Source organism: Erithacus rubecula, assembly GCF_903797595.1.
Source record: "Erithacus rubecula genome assembly, chromosome: 10".
Lineage (NCBI taxonomy): Eukaryota > Metazoa > Chordata > Aves > Passeriformes > Muscicapidae > Erithacus > Erithacus rubecula.
In genome coordinates this window covers 19,283,446-19,299,847 of record NC_136662.1, presented here as the reverse complement: position 1 = coordinate 19,299,847, position 16,402 = coordinate 19,283,446, and the positions used below count along the sequence as shown (strand labels likewise).

Below are 16,402 nucleotides of genomic sequence, written 5' to 3'. Positions count from 1 at the left end.
GAGCGCGGGGCGGGCTGAGGGAGCGGCGGGCGGAGCGCGGGGCGGGCTGAGGGAGCGGAGCGCGGGGCGGGCTGAGGGAGCGGCGGGCGGAGCGCGGGCGGGCTGAGGGAGCGGCGGGCGGAGCGCGGGGCGGGCTGAGGGAGCGGAGCCATGGCGGGCCCGCTGTGCCAGGGCTGGGGCCTGGGGGCGGCCCTGCGGAGCCGCGCCGCGCTCCGGCCGCTCGGGCTGCTGGCACCGCCGGCACGGGGGCTGCTGGGGCCGGCAGGGGGAACGGGAACCGCAGCGGGATCGGGAGAGGCGGCGCTGGAGGAGAACCCCTTCTACGGGAAGTACCGGCACAAGATCCAGGAGCTGCGGAGGTGCGCCCTGAGGGAGGCGGGCTGTGCTTTGCGGAAAGGGCGTGTCTGGGGAACCTCTTTCAGGAAGGAGAGGTGTCGTTATTTTTTAGCTTTTCGCCCTCATAAGAAACTCGATTAATTTCGGCTGATTGCCTCGAAATTCACATGTTAGTGAGAGTCGTCTCCCAACGTGGTCAGCTTGATAAGAGGTAGTTTTGCGAAAATCAAAGTGAAATTTTAAGTTAAGGACGTGAATCAGTATCATAGTAAACATTTCAAATGCTGGTAATCACCCAGCACTGCTCTCCATCTTTGTAAAACTTTGGAACAGGCAAAGAATATTCCAACTTTGGAAACCATTGGAGCAAGCAAAAACATTCCAACTTAACAGTCTTTTATTATTTTAGTATCTAGTATTTTATTATAAAGGAGGATTTGAACAGAAAATGAGTAAGCAGAAGTTGGTCTTATTTTAAGTAAAAGTCTATCTGCTGGCAAGGCCACAATCAGAACAGCCCATAAAAGAATCATGGTTTTGAATTATCCTGATAAAGATGGATCACCTTTCTTAGAATATAAATCAATGAAGCAAAAGACTTAACAGACTCACTCAGAGAACCATGGAATGGCTTGGATTGGAAAGCACCTTAGAGATCAACCACTTCAACCCTCCTGCCATGGGCAGGGACAACTTCCACTGGGACAGGCTGCTTGGACCCCCATCCAACCTGATCTTGGAATCCTGTGCCAAAAACAAACCCAAAGCCTTGGATCACACGAGATGTTGTGCAACAGCTTTCACAGCTTCTTAACTGTGCATTAATTTTTCCTGTTGATTATCAGAATTAAAAACTTCAGACTATTTAAAAGCAAACTGGAATGTTTTAGTTGTGGATTTATATCCAGTTATATGGATATATATGGATATGGATTTATGTCCAGTTGGACTTGGCTGACCCTTGTGGGTCCCTTCCAACTCGAGCTGTTCTATTGCTCTGTTGTACTGTTAACAGTCCCTGTTCCAATTCAGGTCCAGTCCAGATGTGTTTGAGTCCCGTATGGAAAAAAGAAGTGAAGTGAAAAGGCAGCCTGTGGGACATTCCAAACAAGGAGAGTTTATCAGATGCATGGAGGAAAAGGCAAGGCAAATTTTCTTTATAAATCATATACATTGAAGCTATAATGTTATTTTTATGGGATCGGTGTAATGTTACAAACTGTCTGTAGGAGCTCTGAAATTTCGCTGTGTGATGGTTAAAAGCATTGTTCTGTATTATTTCTGGATTGTAAATTCCCTGCTTTAAGCCTTGTTTAAGTTTAATTAGTTCCAGATTAGTGTGGCCAGAGGAATGACACAATCCTGCATTTATCATTTTTTAGTGAATGCAAGAAAACTGTTCAATAATATTGGATCCAAAATGCATAATAGTTTCCTTTTGACTAATCCTTTCTGGCCATAAAATTCACAATTCACATTAAGTTATTAATCTTATTTACTTCACCTACTTCACCTACTTCATCAACCACTTACTTTATTTAAAATACACTGCAGTGGTCTTCAAATATCTTGAGCTTCCACTCAGGAGTTTTTGTCAGCAGGCAGGTTATGTGTGGCAGGGAAAGGAAATCAATGGTATTAAAGCATTAGTTGTAAAACTAAAAATTCTTTTCTTGCAGGCAGAAGGCTTGGGCAGCAAGACAGGAAAGGGAGGATTCACAAAGAATAAGGTAAGAGGTGTTGGAAGGGGATGTGGTGGCAAGGAAAGGGTGGGGATTAACTGCCACAGCCAATGCTCCAGTCAAAAACACTGGTATAAACCTGGTGTTCCTTATGCTGCATTTGAGTGGAAGATCTTGGTTTGCTGCTGGGATCCCATTCAGCCTTAAAAGTCCCAGCATTCTGGGTTTTTGTTACCCTTTCTCTGGAAATTCCTTCCAGTTGGGGCATCTGTTTTGAACATTAAATGGAAAGGGTTAAACTCATTTTACAGCATGGGAATACATTTCCAGTGATCAGCCAGCCCAGGGACAAGAGAATTCTATTTTGCATTCTTTTATTTTGATAAATCTTCAGTGTAAATCTGCCAAGGAGCATCTGATGGCTGAAGGCTGCAGCTCTTCTTGAAGCTTCACTAGAGATCTGCACAACTGGAGCAAAGCATGTGCTGTGTCCTGAAAGAATCTATTCTGCCTCAGTGTGTGAATCCAATTCTCAGTGTGTTGCTGCTGTATTTTATTTGGCAATTAAAGGGACTAAGTAACACTATAAATTTAATCAAATTCCTCTAGGTTGATTTTGTTCTCTGTGATAGTATCCATTCATTGTGGATTCTTACAAGGTCAAAGAACTGCCATCATGCCAGATTCTTTATGCTTTCTCTTGCAGACACTTGATTCAATTCTTAACGTTGAGATGGTGAAAGAAAAATCAGCAGAGGAGATAACACAGGTGATGGATTTAAATGGAATAAACTTTGCTTCACATTTGTGCTTAATAGTAATCTGCATGTAAGGATGGAAATTTTACTTAGAGTGAAAAATAAAGCACAGCTGTGGATGTATATTTACAAAAAGCATATTCACATGGGTATCCATAGGAGAAGATAAAATTTTCTCCAGCTAGTTAAGTCCTCCTAGGATGCACTAGAAGGTACAGGTACACTGGGTATTGCCATCCTGATGTGGTGAAGGAAAAGACTGTCAACACAGAGCAGCATCATGCAAAGATTTGTCTTCTGTTGAAAATGTTTTATATGTTCTTTATTAAAAAAACCATCACCACCAAAAAAAAAGCCAAAAACCAAAACCCAACCAAAAAGGCATTAGTGTGATTGTTGGGAAAAATGTGAGAAGCAGTTCTACTGGTTAATAAATAATGACCCACCTCTGAGCCCACTGCTGATTTCTGTTACCTGGTTGGAATCTGGCCTTTGGCACATATGGAACCTTTGGAGAAGTATGTTGCACTAGCAGGAAAGTCAGTCAGGCTTGGTTGAAAAATGATTTCCCAAAGTGCTTATAAAGGTTAGTTGACATTTTAAAGCATTTAACATTACTGCTAAATGCTGGACTTTAACTATATCTCATCTTCTTTGTTTCCTGCAGATTTGGAATCAGTATTTTTCTGCAAAAGACACAGTTTATGCTGTTATTCCTGTAAGTAGTTCTGCACTTGAAAAGCCAGCATGCAGAGCTTTCCTTTCCAACTGAGATTCTGCTGCTTTTAAAAGCAGTCATTAAAGGAAAGTGAGGTTTCAAGAACAAACTTACTTTCTGGGATGAAGGATTTTATTTCCCCAAACAAAGGCTTTTGTTTTCAGAAATGCATAGTCCTTTTTTTCTCACTTAGAGGAGTCTCAATAAATCAAGGGCCTTTTTCTGCACACCTGGCAGGAATTTCCAGACTTATTTTAATACAAGCATCCAACACTTTTCACAAGGCCCTAGTGTTTATTAAGTAGCATTTGTATTTTTAGAGTTTTTTTTCTCAGAGTTGCCTGTTTCATTGCCCTTTTCCCTGCAGCACAGGCAGCTGCCTCAAGCTTAATGTGGCAGTCCTAGAGCACTTGGCTGGTAACTTGCATGTGGCTAACCACTCAGAACTTACCTTCATACATTTACAATTATTGGCAGCACCGTCTTTCTTGAGATTGCAGGGTGTTTCCTGAGATAAGATCACACTTCTTACTCCTGATAACTTTTCCAGATGTTAATTGTTCTTAGTTTGCATTAGGCTGAAGGAGCCTTTCTTCACTTTGGGGATTTCTCTTTATTCTTTTCTTCAGGGTCATTCCTTGATTGCAATCTCTTAAATCTGTCTTTTCACAACTGTGTGTTCCTTGAGTTCTTGAAACCTCATTTAGATCTGGGGTCTGATTTGTAATTGTATTTGGCCCTTTGAGCTGCAGCTGAATTCAGTGGGAGGCAGTATTCTGAACATGTGATGTGCTGTATGCTCTGAAAGTGGAAGTGTGGGATTTGAAGTCAAGCAGCTCCATGTTTCAGTTTTCCCAACGTGGATGTTTGACTTGCACTTCTACTGTAGCAGAGGGCCAAACCCAGGGGCTCCAGTTAAAATGATCTAGGTCTTTCACTAGTGGGACTGGGACTGTGCTTTGGTTTTAGGAAGAGTGTTGGAAGCTTTTTATGCAAACCAGATCCCAGGCACATTAGGAAGCAGTTCATGGTGTCATTGAGGGGAAAAATCCCCTTTGTCTTTTGCCAGAAGCTTTTTGTTGGCTGAAAGAAAGGCCTTGCATAATTCTCTGGTGCTCAAAAGTACACACGAAGGAGTTTCTTGTTGATGAATGGCATATGTTTTCTTTCCTGAACACCTAAGAGTAGATATTGATATAGTGGGAATGAAATTGCCAGGTTTCATCAGGGCTGAAGTAGGCTTGTGGTTTTAATTTAAACCTAAGCAATAAGTATGTATTTGAGTGTATCTATGGGCTACATTTTTATACTGAAGAACAGATGACAATGATGTAAATCCACAATTTGGAGCCAGGGATGTGTTGTCTCGCTCAGCTGTTGACACTGCATAATGCAGTGGAGCAATTACTGAAAGGATGTAATGTAAGCCTCAGGCTTGGGGCCCCCACATCCAAAGAATGAAGCTCTGGATCCAAGGATTTTGCTGCTGCATCTTAGAGACAGACTTGTAAAAATGGGATGCTGGTGACTTTTAGGTAAATAAGAGCTAAATGTGGCTTTCCACACACTCATTGCCATCTGTGCCCACAGTGGGACCTTCTCCAGATGGAAGCTGTACCCTCTAAAGGTTAATGAGGTGATTGTGAACAGCTCTGCATCCATGTTTGTGTTATGAAAATTGAACTTCTCTTTCTCCCTCCCCAAAGGCAGACAAGTTTGATGTGATGTGGAAGAGAGCCCATAACTGTCCATCGGTACGTACTGCAGCGTGTGGCTGTAGAGCTGTAATGCTTCTCTTCAAAGCCTGATCCATTATCTTTTGACCCTCCTGTGTTCATACCCATGGTATCAGCCTGGTTAGAAAAATCCAGGTGTTCAAACACTTGTCCTGGTGCTCAGAAAGAGCAGTGCCTATTCATATGTATGAAACAGTTTGAACAAGACAGAAGAGATGGAGGGTTGAGAGAACAGGAGCACAGAATCTCCCAGGGAATGGAGACTTTACTGGGATGGATTAGTCCTACCTACTTCACTTGCCAAGAGCAAGATCAAATGTATCTGGCTTCCTGAGCTACTCGGAGATTGGGAAGTTATTTATAGCCTGAAGTGCATTTCTGCACAGTGCACTGGCATTCTGTCAGGTATCCTGCAAGGTTTTCTGTTCCATGGTGTCCTTCCCTTGGTGTGGGAAAATGAGCAGGTCTGTAGCCTGTGGAGCTGTAAATGTCTAGAGAGAAGATGCTTGCTGCTTGTTCTGGGGCAGCTGATAAAATGACAGGATTAAATACTCTGCTCCTCTTCTTATATTTGACCATTTCTTCTCTTAGTTTTCTGGGTGAGAACAAAAATGTCAGAGCCCAAATGTTCTCCACTCTCCTTTCCTTTTTATGTCTCAACATACTGGTAATTTGTCAATATATTTGCTAATGAATTAGTACTGATAGGGTAATTCTACTTTATTGTGTGCTTTGAAGTCTGGTTCTTGCTGTCCTGTCACTTGTGGTGGGGCAAAGGAACACTTTTTTCTCTTGTAGTTCTCTCACTAAAGCATTGATGCAGGAGGCCAGTGCATTTAACATTACATGACACAGTCATCATTTTGTTCTATGTAAGGGAAAATTGGTTTGTTTTTTTAATCATTGCTCTGCAGTTTCTGTATGCTTTGCCAAGAAAAGAAGGTTATGAGTTCTTCGTGGGGCAGTGGTCTGGAACAGAATTACACTTCACTTCCCTGATAAATGTTCAGGTGAGTGTTGAGATAAAAAGTTTTAAATTTACATAGGATCCAGAAATGGATAATATCAGCATATTGCAATATATGGTATTTACTAAATAGTTTAGCCAAAGGTTGTCTAGCTTAACTTGAAAAGAATTATCATGACAGAAGCTGTTATTAATTATGGTTTAATTCTTCATTAGTTACAGGTAAATTAATAAAGTTGTAGGTATTAAGCATCTCTCTAGTGTAGAGGAGAATGAGGTAGAAATTCAGTAGTCTCAAAATATGAGCAAGAGCCCAGCTTTTTACAACTGTTTGTGCAAGCTACTTAAAACAGGAGTAGATGCTGTAAGATGAAATATCTTCCTAAAAATTTTGGGTTCTTTCAAATGCAAAATGCTCTTTAGTCAAGGAAAAAAACAACCTAACTCTGAAAATCCCTTGTTTTCTCTAAAGAATGAACTTTTAATTAGAACTGACCCTTAAGCTCTGGGAAGTAACTTCCTCTGTGGCAGTTAATGCTCAGAGTTTTGGAATCAAACACCCAAATCTGCAGTGGAGTGCAGGTTTTTATGGGATACTGACAGGTTTCTTTCTCTCCTTCAGACCCAAGGTGAAACTGCTCCAAGCCAGTTAGTCTTGTACCATTATCCTGATCTGCAGAAGGAGAAAGGGATAGTACTAATGACAGCAGAAATGGACTCCAAGTTCTTGGTAAGAGAACTCTGCTCATTGGCTTCTTTCACTTATGCTGCAACTCCTCCTGCAGTTTTGAATTAAAATCAAATTACAATGAAGCCTTTCAAAGACCATTGGCCAAAGAATGGTCTCACTGTCTTTATGTACTTAAGGCTAGGGAAAGCCAGAAGGGAATCACCAGTCTTTGGTGATTTCAGTTTATGCATTCTTTTTTTTTTTAATATGGGTATTATATTTGATCATTGTAAAAGAACAAAGCTTCTGTTTTTACTACTAACAGAAGCAAATTTAAATGAAAGCTGTTGCTAACTGCAAACAAGTTAAAACAGTGTTTTGAAGCTTAATCCTGTTTGTCAAAGCAGGAGACTCCAGAGTTGTGTGTTCAGTTTGTGCACACCTGTGCTCTTTCTCTCTGTGTGGGCACACCATTACTGGCACAGCTGTACCAGTGCCTGAACTGGTGGTACTGGGCACTGTAGTGGAACAGGAACAGGATGATTGAAATAGGCCTCTTCTAAATGACCTCCTGAAGCCCTTCTGAAACAACGAGTGGAGTAATTGGTAATGCTTTTCTTTTTCCCTCCTGGATCTCAGAGCAAACTGTGAATCCTTGAAAGTAGGTCAGCTGTAAGAAGGGAAAAATGAGGACTTGGTGCATCTTGGAGTGGGCAGGGATCACAAAAGACACACTTGACCTCTGAGGCAGATGAACAGTGGGAGAATTGCTAAAAGATGTGATGCTGAAGTGTTTAAGTAGGTCAGGAGCCACAGGGAGATGGTTTGTTAAGAGATTTGCTGAACTAAGTTGACTTGGAGTTGAGCCATGTGGTGAGTAGGACTGTGGCATTTCTTTTCCAGTGGGACATGGCACAGCCCACCCCAGTGGTAACAGCTCTGTTCTCACTCCCAGGTGGTCCATGATGCCCAGTGCTTGGCCAACCAGGTGCAGCTGTTCTATGCCACGGATCGCTCCGAGACCTACGGATTAGTGGAGACCTTCAACCACAGATCCAGTGAATTTAAATACATGGCAGTGATAGCAGAGCTTGAGCAGAGTGGGCTTGGAAAAGAACTGAGACCTGGGCAGGCTTCTGACAAGTCATAGAGCCTGGGCTACAGTGAAAGGAGCCAGCAGCAGGCAGGGGGTCCTAGGAGGGGTGGTCCAGTGTCTTCTGTTTTACAGCTTGAATTTGGTCACAGAAACATGCAGACATCCTGAGAGTGACAGTCACACCTGTTTGGCACTGATGCAAGATGAAGACTTGGGCCATTTGAACAACAGTAACTAATTGCCAAAAAATGAAGCCCATTCAGTGTAACTTCATCAGAAAGAGCCATTTTTTTCATCCTGTAGCTTCCTGCTGCCTGCTGGACTGTGGAAATCTGAAATACAGTGACAGAAGTGGAACTGTGTAACGGGCTGTACTGATATCAGGAAAGAGATGACAACCAATGTTTCTTCTCACTCAATGTATTTTAAGTGCCCTCCACCATTATAATTGCATGGTTCAGTGCTTTTTAATCTGTGTGGAATTCATACAGGCTTGTGAATCCAGAAAAAATAATAGGAGCAATGGTCTAAGACAGACACCTCTTTGTTTCTTTGTGAGGTTTCTTACAGAGATGTGTATTGTGGTCTGAACTTTTCTCAGGATTAAAAAAAACCAGAATCAGTAAATTTGTTCTGGGAATTTTCGGCTCCTTAATTGACATATTAATTGTATCCTGTTGTGATGTTTCTGTCTTTGAGATGTTGTTTTTGAGCAGTATGAACATGGTTTAATTTTTTTAGTATATTTTTAACAGTGTAGAGGGATCATTGCCTGTTCTTCAGGATTATTTTTTCTCAGGCTGGCATCTAGTCAGCCAACTCACAAATGGCATTTAAAGCAACAAAAAATAGCTCTTGTTCCCACTTCAGGAAAGGCACTATCCATAACAAAGGAAAGATGGACTGGCATCATGACAGAGAGAGTCACCAGACAGCTTCTTGTTTGTCAAGTGAAAAAAATATCTTGGTATGAACATGCAGAGATGCTTTAACACAGCAGTGTTGGTAAGAGCCTGGCTTTACAGATTGCAGCAGCTTGGGGGTTATAAACCTGCCCCCAGCAAAAGAATCCTGAAACTGATGCTTTGAGCTTGTCTTGTGTTCATTCCCAGCAGAGGCAGGCAGCAAATCCATGGACAAGGACACTGCAGCAGTGTGATGTGCAGCCTGTGGGGGTTACCACCACCTCCACCACTGCACAGGGGGACACAGCACAGCCAGGAGCTTCCAGGAGCAGCAGTGAAATACTTCCCATGTCAAACGCCCAGCACTAACTCATCCTTAGCACTAATTACCTCTGGGCCACGTTGCACCTTGTCAGCCTGCTGGAGCTGGCAAGCATTCGTTCCCTCCTTTGCCAGAGAAAGGGGGGAAAGAAGGATCTGCAGTTTGTCTCTCTGTTGGAGGGCATGGCTGGTATCAATATCTTCATTAACCACAACCTGATATGAAGCTGTGATGAGTTGAGAAGGTTTCTTGCAGCATCTTTTTGCTGTATGCAGTTGTAGGATCCTGTTGCTGTAATGCCCACTGTCACTCTGTACTTTCTCAGCCCATTCTTTGCACTACATGGCCTTTGAAAGGTCCCTTCCAATCCACATTTTATGACATGAACACTTCAGCTGAGCACTAAAACTACACAGTGCAGTTTTATGTTGAAGTCTGTTTTACCACCAACTCTTAGGTGTGAACTCCTGTCCATTCAGGAAATTGCAGAATGTTTCTAGAAGAGGCAGATCTTCTCTTGGGGCTTTTCTGAAACAAGATGGTCTTGCTCCCTGGTAATGTCTTTTGGTTTCTGTTCACTGAGTGAGTACAGACCAGTCTGCAGGGCAGGGAAATAATCAGTCAGAAGCATGGATAGTGCTGTGATAATCTGAACAGCAAATCACCTTTATTAAAAGACGTTTCTATTTCTGGTTTATAGTGTTCATGCTCCATTTATCATTTTTCCTTAGCTGATAGAAGGGTTGTTTTGATTAATTATTTACTTCCTATTTTGAAGATGTCGAAATTGCTGCATTTATTTTTAATGTAACATTCCTGAGAGTGAAATCTAAGGCTTCCAAATCTACACCTCAGCCTCTTTCTGAGCATGAATCAGATTCTCAGGTATAAGGCTGTAGTGATCACTGCCTGTAATTATGAGTGGTGTTTTTTTCAAACCACCGTGTGATTTTTTTCCTGAAATAATAACTTCTCCAGGGTTTAAAAAAAGGCAGAAATGGACAGTGATGAGCCTGAAACTGGGAAGAAGACTCATAATAAATAGTTCTAACAACATCTCTAGGTCTAATCCTCTGTCCTACTGAATGACTGCTGCATGGGGGAGTAACCTGGCTGAAGAACTGGCCCTACAAACCACCTTTGCTGCAGAAAACAGCAGCGATTTGTGGCTGTGTGGCATTTCCAGTGTCTGGCACACACTTGTGGATGAACTGTGCTGCCTGGCACAGCCATGGCACAGGCTGACCACGGGCATGGATGGGCACTACGAGCTGCAGAGTGGACACAGGTCCCCAGGACTGTCTGGCTTTGTGCAAATCAGCAGCTGCGCCAGTTTTAGGCCAGTAAAAACTCACACAGAATTTTTATGATTGGACACCATTAGGATCTGTGCTGAGCCTTAGGGCTGGTGAAAACTAATGCTGTTAGGCTTGGCATGGGGAGACAGGTAACAGAGGGAGAAGGTGGCTGTGGGATTTGTGTGCCATTCTGCCACTAGGGGGTAGATTTGTCTCCCGATTCTGAGCTTTGGGCACAGCTTGCCTTAGCTGCCTGCTCAGCTTTGTGAACTTTGTCAGTTGTGTGCTGAGAACCATATAGGTGCTCAGGTTCCTCCTGTATGGTCCATAATGAGCTGGGCTGTGCTGAGTTCAGCTAATGGTTCCACCACCCAGTGTCCTAGATCCCACCTGAGCTGCCTTGGGAGGACAAACATCCTGCAGTAGTTTCCCAGCATGTTTTCTGATTGCCAGTCTTCTGGGCCAGAATTTTCACAAGATGGATGTGTCTGGTTTTAGTAGCTGTCAAATGGGCAAGTTGAGTGGAAGAAGCCTGAGACTCCCATAGCCCCGTGTAAACTTCAGCCCCTGTAGAACCCTGCAGCAAGGACTTGCTGGCTGAAGCAGGTGCTGTAGGAGCCCCCTCAGAGCTGGCTGTGGTCTGCTTCCAGCTGGAGGAGAGCCCAGAACTGGGATGTGGCAGGAAATCCTGCTAGGAGTGGTGGAGCAAGTTTTGCAGGCGGAGGCCCTTTGTTACCAGCATCTCAAACCTCTGGCTTGCCCATCCACCCCTGCCACCCTGGGGAGATAACCAAGAGCCCATCCTACTCCCAAGGTGGCAGTCAAAGCAGCTGAGGAAGTGCAGATTGATGGGCAATGTTCTTACCCTCCCTTAAAATGATGACTCCAGTGCTTTTTCATCCGCACCTGGCTTTTTCCTCTATGCCTTAGAAAATGGCAAGATTCCAGTGCCCTCTGATCCATGGCTGAAAAATTCTCTGTCTCTGAGTTTGTGCAGGCATGGTGGAGCAGAGCGGGGAACTGGCTGTTCTTGACACTGCATCAAAGTAAGGGTTGGTGCTGGAAGATGGAGTCAGAGTTAGGGGTAACACGGGGATGGCTGTTAGGGTTAGAGGTGGTGCTTGATGAGGGGCTTGCCTTAGGGGTGGTGGTGGGGAGGGCTTAGGGTTAGGGGGTGCTGTTGTGAAAAATTGGATAATTATTTGCTTATGTCTTTGTGCAGTTAGGCATTTGTTGTGTAATTAGTTAATAGGCTAATGAAATTAGTAGTCCAGATGGGAGTAGTGATGTCCTGCTTTGTCAGGTCAATTTTTAGTTAGTTTCATGTGCAGTGCTGATTAGGGTTTCTGTATAATCTGAATAAAACCCTGTGTTCCATTGTGGCATCTAGAATGTCCTGTGATATGGGACCAAGATGGCAGCCTGCAGGAAGTCATGTGATAGGGGACAGATATATATTTGTGCAATCATGTGACTCTGAATTGTTAAAAACCAACATGATCACAGACGAAGACCCTGTAACTAATTAAAGTTAGCAGTATGTTTATTCACTGGCGGGTGGCACGGGAGTCATCTCCCTAAGGTGTGACTGCCCCAACAAGGTTCTTTGCCATCTCTTTGTTTCCCAAGGTCCTACATACAATACATATGCATAACCCCAGCACCTCCCATTCAATATTAAAATGAGGCTATTAGTCCTTCATTCTTCTCTTGAATTGGGTCAGTGCTCTTGAAATGGGTTAGTGGTTTCAAAGGATGAAGTCAGGAGAGTCTTCATCAGGTCTTGGTGACCCCCTGGCATGATCCAAGTTCCTGTGCTTTGTGATGCAGTTCCAGGTGCTGGCCATTGTTCTTACTGCTTTCAGTCTGTTCTTGTAACACTTCACTTACTCTACGTTCTTCTATATGCAAGCTCTATACTCAAGACAATATAGCAATTAGCTCTAGCTTAAGGATCTAATAATTATTAACCTGCCATTTGCCTACCTAACTTACATCTTGGTCATGGAAATTGCTTCTACCCTTAGCAAAAATCTTAACTCTTTAAAATCATGGTTAAGTACCTGACAAATATGGTGGCCCCATGCAGCCGTGTGATACCAGGCAAACATGGCGACACCCACACAGTCATGTGATGGCAGACAAATATGGCGGCCCCCATGCAGGCAGGTGAGGTGACATGAGGTGACGCCCAAGGTCATGTGGCGGGGGGCAGCAGGCCCACGTGACTCTAGGGGGTTGTCACATGGCTGAGGAGGAGGGGCCATGTGACTCTGGGGGTGGGTCATATGGCCAGGGGGTGGAGCCACATGACGTCAGGGGGATCACCTGACCTGGAGGCGTGGCCATATGTTTATGTTGCAGGGGGCTTGCCCTGGGAGGGGGCTGGGCTTGTGTGAGAGGTGGATCATCTGATCAGTGATAGTGGTGACGGTGCTCTGAAAAATTGGCTAATTAGCTAATTGTCTAATTAAGTAATTATTCAATTAACCAATTAGGTGTGTAATTAGTTATTTCTTTTATTTAATTAGTACTCCAGCTGGGAGTAGGCATGTAATACTCAATCAAGGTAGTTATTAGTTACTCACATCTGGAGTACTAATTAGGGCTCCTATATACTATATTTATATGTATTAAAAAACAATGTCTGATGAAGCACCGGAAAATTTCAGGCTCCCATGGAGTAAATATTTTTATTTAAATAATAATTTAAAGTTATTTTGGTTTGGTTTGGTTTTCTTTTTACTCCCATGGAGCCTGAACGCTTCTACTGCTGCTTTTATATTTTAAAGCTAGAAAGGAAAACAAAGTTAGAAACAGGGTTAAGAGAAAGTTAGAGTGAGAGAAATAGAGTTAGAGAGAGAAAAAAGCTGAGAACTCCTATTGACACATCCTGTTCCTCTCTGGGAATTACCAGAGCAAACCCACTGCCGCCTTTGCTTTGTCTTCTGGGGTGCACAGGCACTCACAGCCCTCAAGCCCGGCCTGGGAGAAGCATCTCCCTGGCTGTGCCCATGAGGTGCGGTGCAGGGCGCTGTGTGAGAGCCCAGCACGGTGCTGGGGCTGGCAGGGGGCTCCCCCACCGTGTCCTGCCGAGCCTTGTGAAGCTGCTCCGCTGTCCTGGCCTCTTCCCGTGCCTGCCCGGAGCTCCGATGGAGCCGCCCAGTGCTCCGGGCTCGCTTCCGTCCCTGCTTCCTTCCCCCGAGAAATTCAGCCCTGCACCTGCCTGCAGGAGCGAGGCCAGCGGTCCCCTCTTCCTTCCTCAGGGCAGACAAGTGCCCTCTTCACAATAACACATCCCTCCTTCCCCAAACCTGTCCCTCGGACCTTTTCCTCTCTCCCTGCTTCCTGCTTCCCCTCTCCACACCTGGGTGGCCCTGTTGGGCTCTTTGCTCTGTGAAGTTTCCAAAACCTCACATGGAGGGGTGAGTCCCTGTGCAGGAGGTGCTGCTGCCCCTGTGGACTTGTGGGGCTGTAGCTGATGTCACTCCAGCCCTCCTGCTGTTCTCCTGGCCCCTCTCCTTTGGCTCCAGACTGATGAGGGTGGGAGGACCCCATCTTGCCTCCAACTATTTTGGCTCCATCCTGCCTGGATGTAAATCCTGGCTATGAGTTGCCTTTGGGATCTTTGCTATTCAGCCAAGCCCCCTCAATTTTGGATTGCTGCCCATTTTCTGCAGGGATTTCAGTTGAAAGTTTCCTCCTTGGCTTGGCATTTGCTGTTGGGAGTTACATCTGCTCCACAGACCTCCACCTCCTGCTCACAAGGTACTGAGGACATTTTGTTGTTTCCTGCATCCCAGGTCCCCGCTCAGCCCTTAATGGGACTTGGGGTGATTGTAATGAGCATCCAACATTTTGGGGATCAGAAAAGACTTTGCCTGAACCTATTGGAGTCAGGAATATGGCTGGTTTGCCAGTGACCAGGAAGAGTCTGCTGGATTACTTCAGCTGGATCCTGATTTTAGGGCTGTTACTTTGACCTGAGACTACCTGCAATGACTGTGAGGGATTCACTCATGAGCAGGGCAAGGCTGACATGGAAAAGGCTCAGCCTGCAGGTCTGGGGAGGATGCACACATAGAGTTGAGCTCTGAGGTCATGGCTGTTGTACTGGGTTAGCTGACTATGGTAGTGGGAAGCAGCTGGACAGATGAATTTGACAGCTTGTGGTTCCCTCCAGCCTCAAGAGTTGTGCAAGGCACTTCACCTCAAGGTTTTACCCTTTCTGCAGATGTGACACAGCTCAGCCATCTCATGCTATAGTGGATTGTAATGGTTTTGAAAGCAAAACTAGTGAGACACTCCAAGTGAGAAATGCAACTTAATAGGAAAAAATGTGAAAAACAAAATACATGCAATAGTACAAAAGAAAAACCGCTGGCAGGGTCAGAATACAACCTGCCACCCCACTAATTAGCATGGTGGTAGCAGTGCCATTAAATGGTGGCTGCAGTCGTCCTGGAGCGACAGATGTGGTTCAGCTGAAGCAGTGCTCCTGTAGAAGGTGCAGTTTTCCTCTGAAGGTCCAGGGATGATGTGGAAAGGTCCAGTTTTCCTCTGGAATTCAGTGGGTAAGGGCTGCTTTGGTGTTCCAAATCTCAGTTTTTATCTATGTAGGAAAGGCTTGACTCCTCCCCTGGATGGAGCATCTCCCAATGGGATGATGCAATTTTATCAGTCACACAGTGGGACTCAATGGCCCATTAACAGAAGATATGTCCCTGGAGGAAGGATGGGTTGTGGGAAAGATAAAGATGATTGCCCCACCTGGTTTAGCAGATGGTGACAGAATACATACTTCTGGTCACATCCTGTACTGCAGCCTAAGACATAGACACAGAGTACAGATGAATCCTGCATGTCCTTGATGTGTCCTTCTCCTGTCACCTAGTTCAGAACCTGCCCTTCAGCCATGTCCCAAATGGGGACAGTCAAGGGGCTTCTGGGGCGTGCATGCTCCAATTCCCTTCAGCTCCAGTCAAAAGTGATCCACCAGTGGCTGCTTCCTGATGAAATGGGCCCTACAGTGTCTTCTTCACTTCTAAGACGCTGCTGCAGGTGCTAAAGAGTTTCTATTGCACCTGCACCAAACCAGCCTCGCAGAGAGAGGGAGGAAAGGAGAGTAAATGCCTTGCAGGGCTGGGCTGAGGTCCTCGTGGCTGGCTGGTCTGGGAGGCTGTTGAATGGATTTATTTTTGAAGAGTGCATCTAAATATTGTGCCTCAAGAGCAAACCCTGGCATCACGTGCAGCTGAGGAGCCGTGTTCTGGGGAAAGGAGTCTGGATTCCACAGAGATGTATCCTGCTGGATGCACAGGCTGCACGGGGAGATAAATGCACTGCTGCAGCACCAGGGGATGCCAGGCAGGGTTCAGGAAATCAAACCCTTATCCTAAACCCTTCAGCTTTGTGCAAACGTGCCCATCAGCCACATCCTCCTTGCCCTGTGCCCCACTCTCCAGCTCGCCCCATCACCTGCAAACGCTCGGCTTGACCTGAGTTTAACACACATGTAAGAAAGGCTGGAAACGTTTCCCTCACTAGGACTGTGCCGGTGCCAAACAATCTGCAGACGTTTCAGTAAAGCCAGAGCATCACCCATCTCATCCCCGGGCAGAGACACGTCACCGTGCCAGGAAGGGAACGCGAGTGTCGGGGCCGTGCTGTGCCTGCCCCTGCTGCGACACCCCCCAGCATCACCCTGGGCGCGCACCGGAGTTCCACCCGCTCTGTTCTGACCCCGCAGCGGATCCCGGCTCCTGCCAAGCCATCCCACGCTGGCTGGCCGCTCCTGCCGGCGCCGGGCGTGCTGGCTCGGGCTTGCCTTTGCTAGCAGGATTTAAATAGAGCTGCGAGCTGCAGAGCTCACCCCACCTCCGACAGAGACCGAAAGTAAGTGCTCTGTGCAGAG

At 45.3% G+C, this 16,402-nt stretch overlaps 1 protein-coding gene across 1 annotated transcript; it reads left to right on the top strand.

Moving 5' to 3' along the window:
* The first annotated feature begins 103 nt into the window (after positions 1-103).
* Positions 104-9,884, top strand: ATPAF1 (ATP synthase mitochondrial F1 complex assembly factor 1). The gene is made up of 9 exons (XM_079313338.1): positions 104-359; positions 1,369-1,477; positions 2,016-2,066; positions 2,725-2,787; positions 3,444-3,494; positions 5,201-5,248; positions 6,145-6,240; positions 6,820-6,927; positions 7,823-9,884. Exons 1-9 carry the CDS (start codon positions 151-153, stop codon positions 8,015-8,017), a joined length of 930 nt encoding a protein of 309 aa, XP_079169464.1. The 5' UTR covers positions 104-150; the 3' UTR covers positions 8,018-9,884.
* Positions 9,885-16,402: the final 6,518 nt, after the last annotated feature.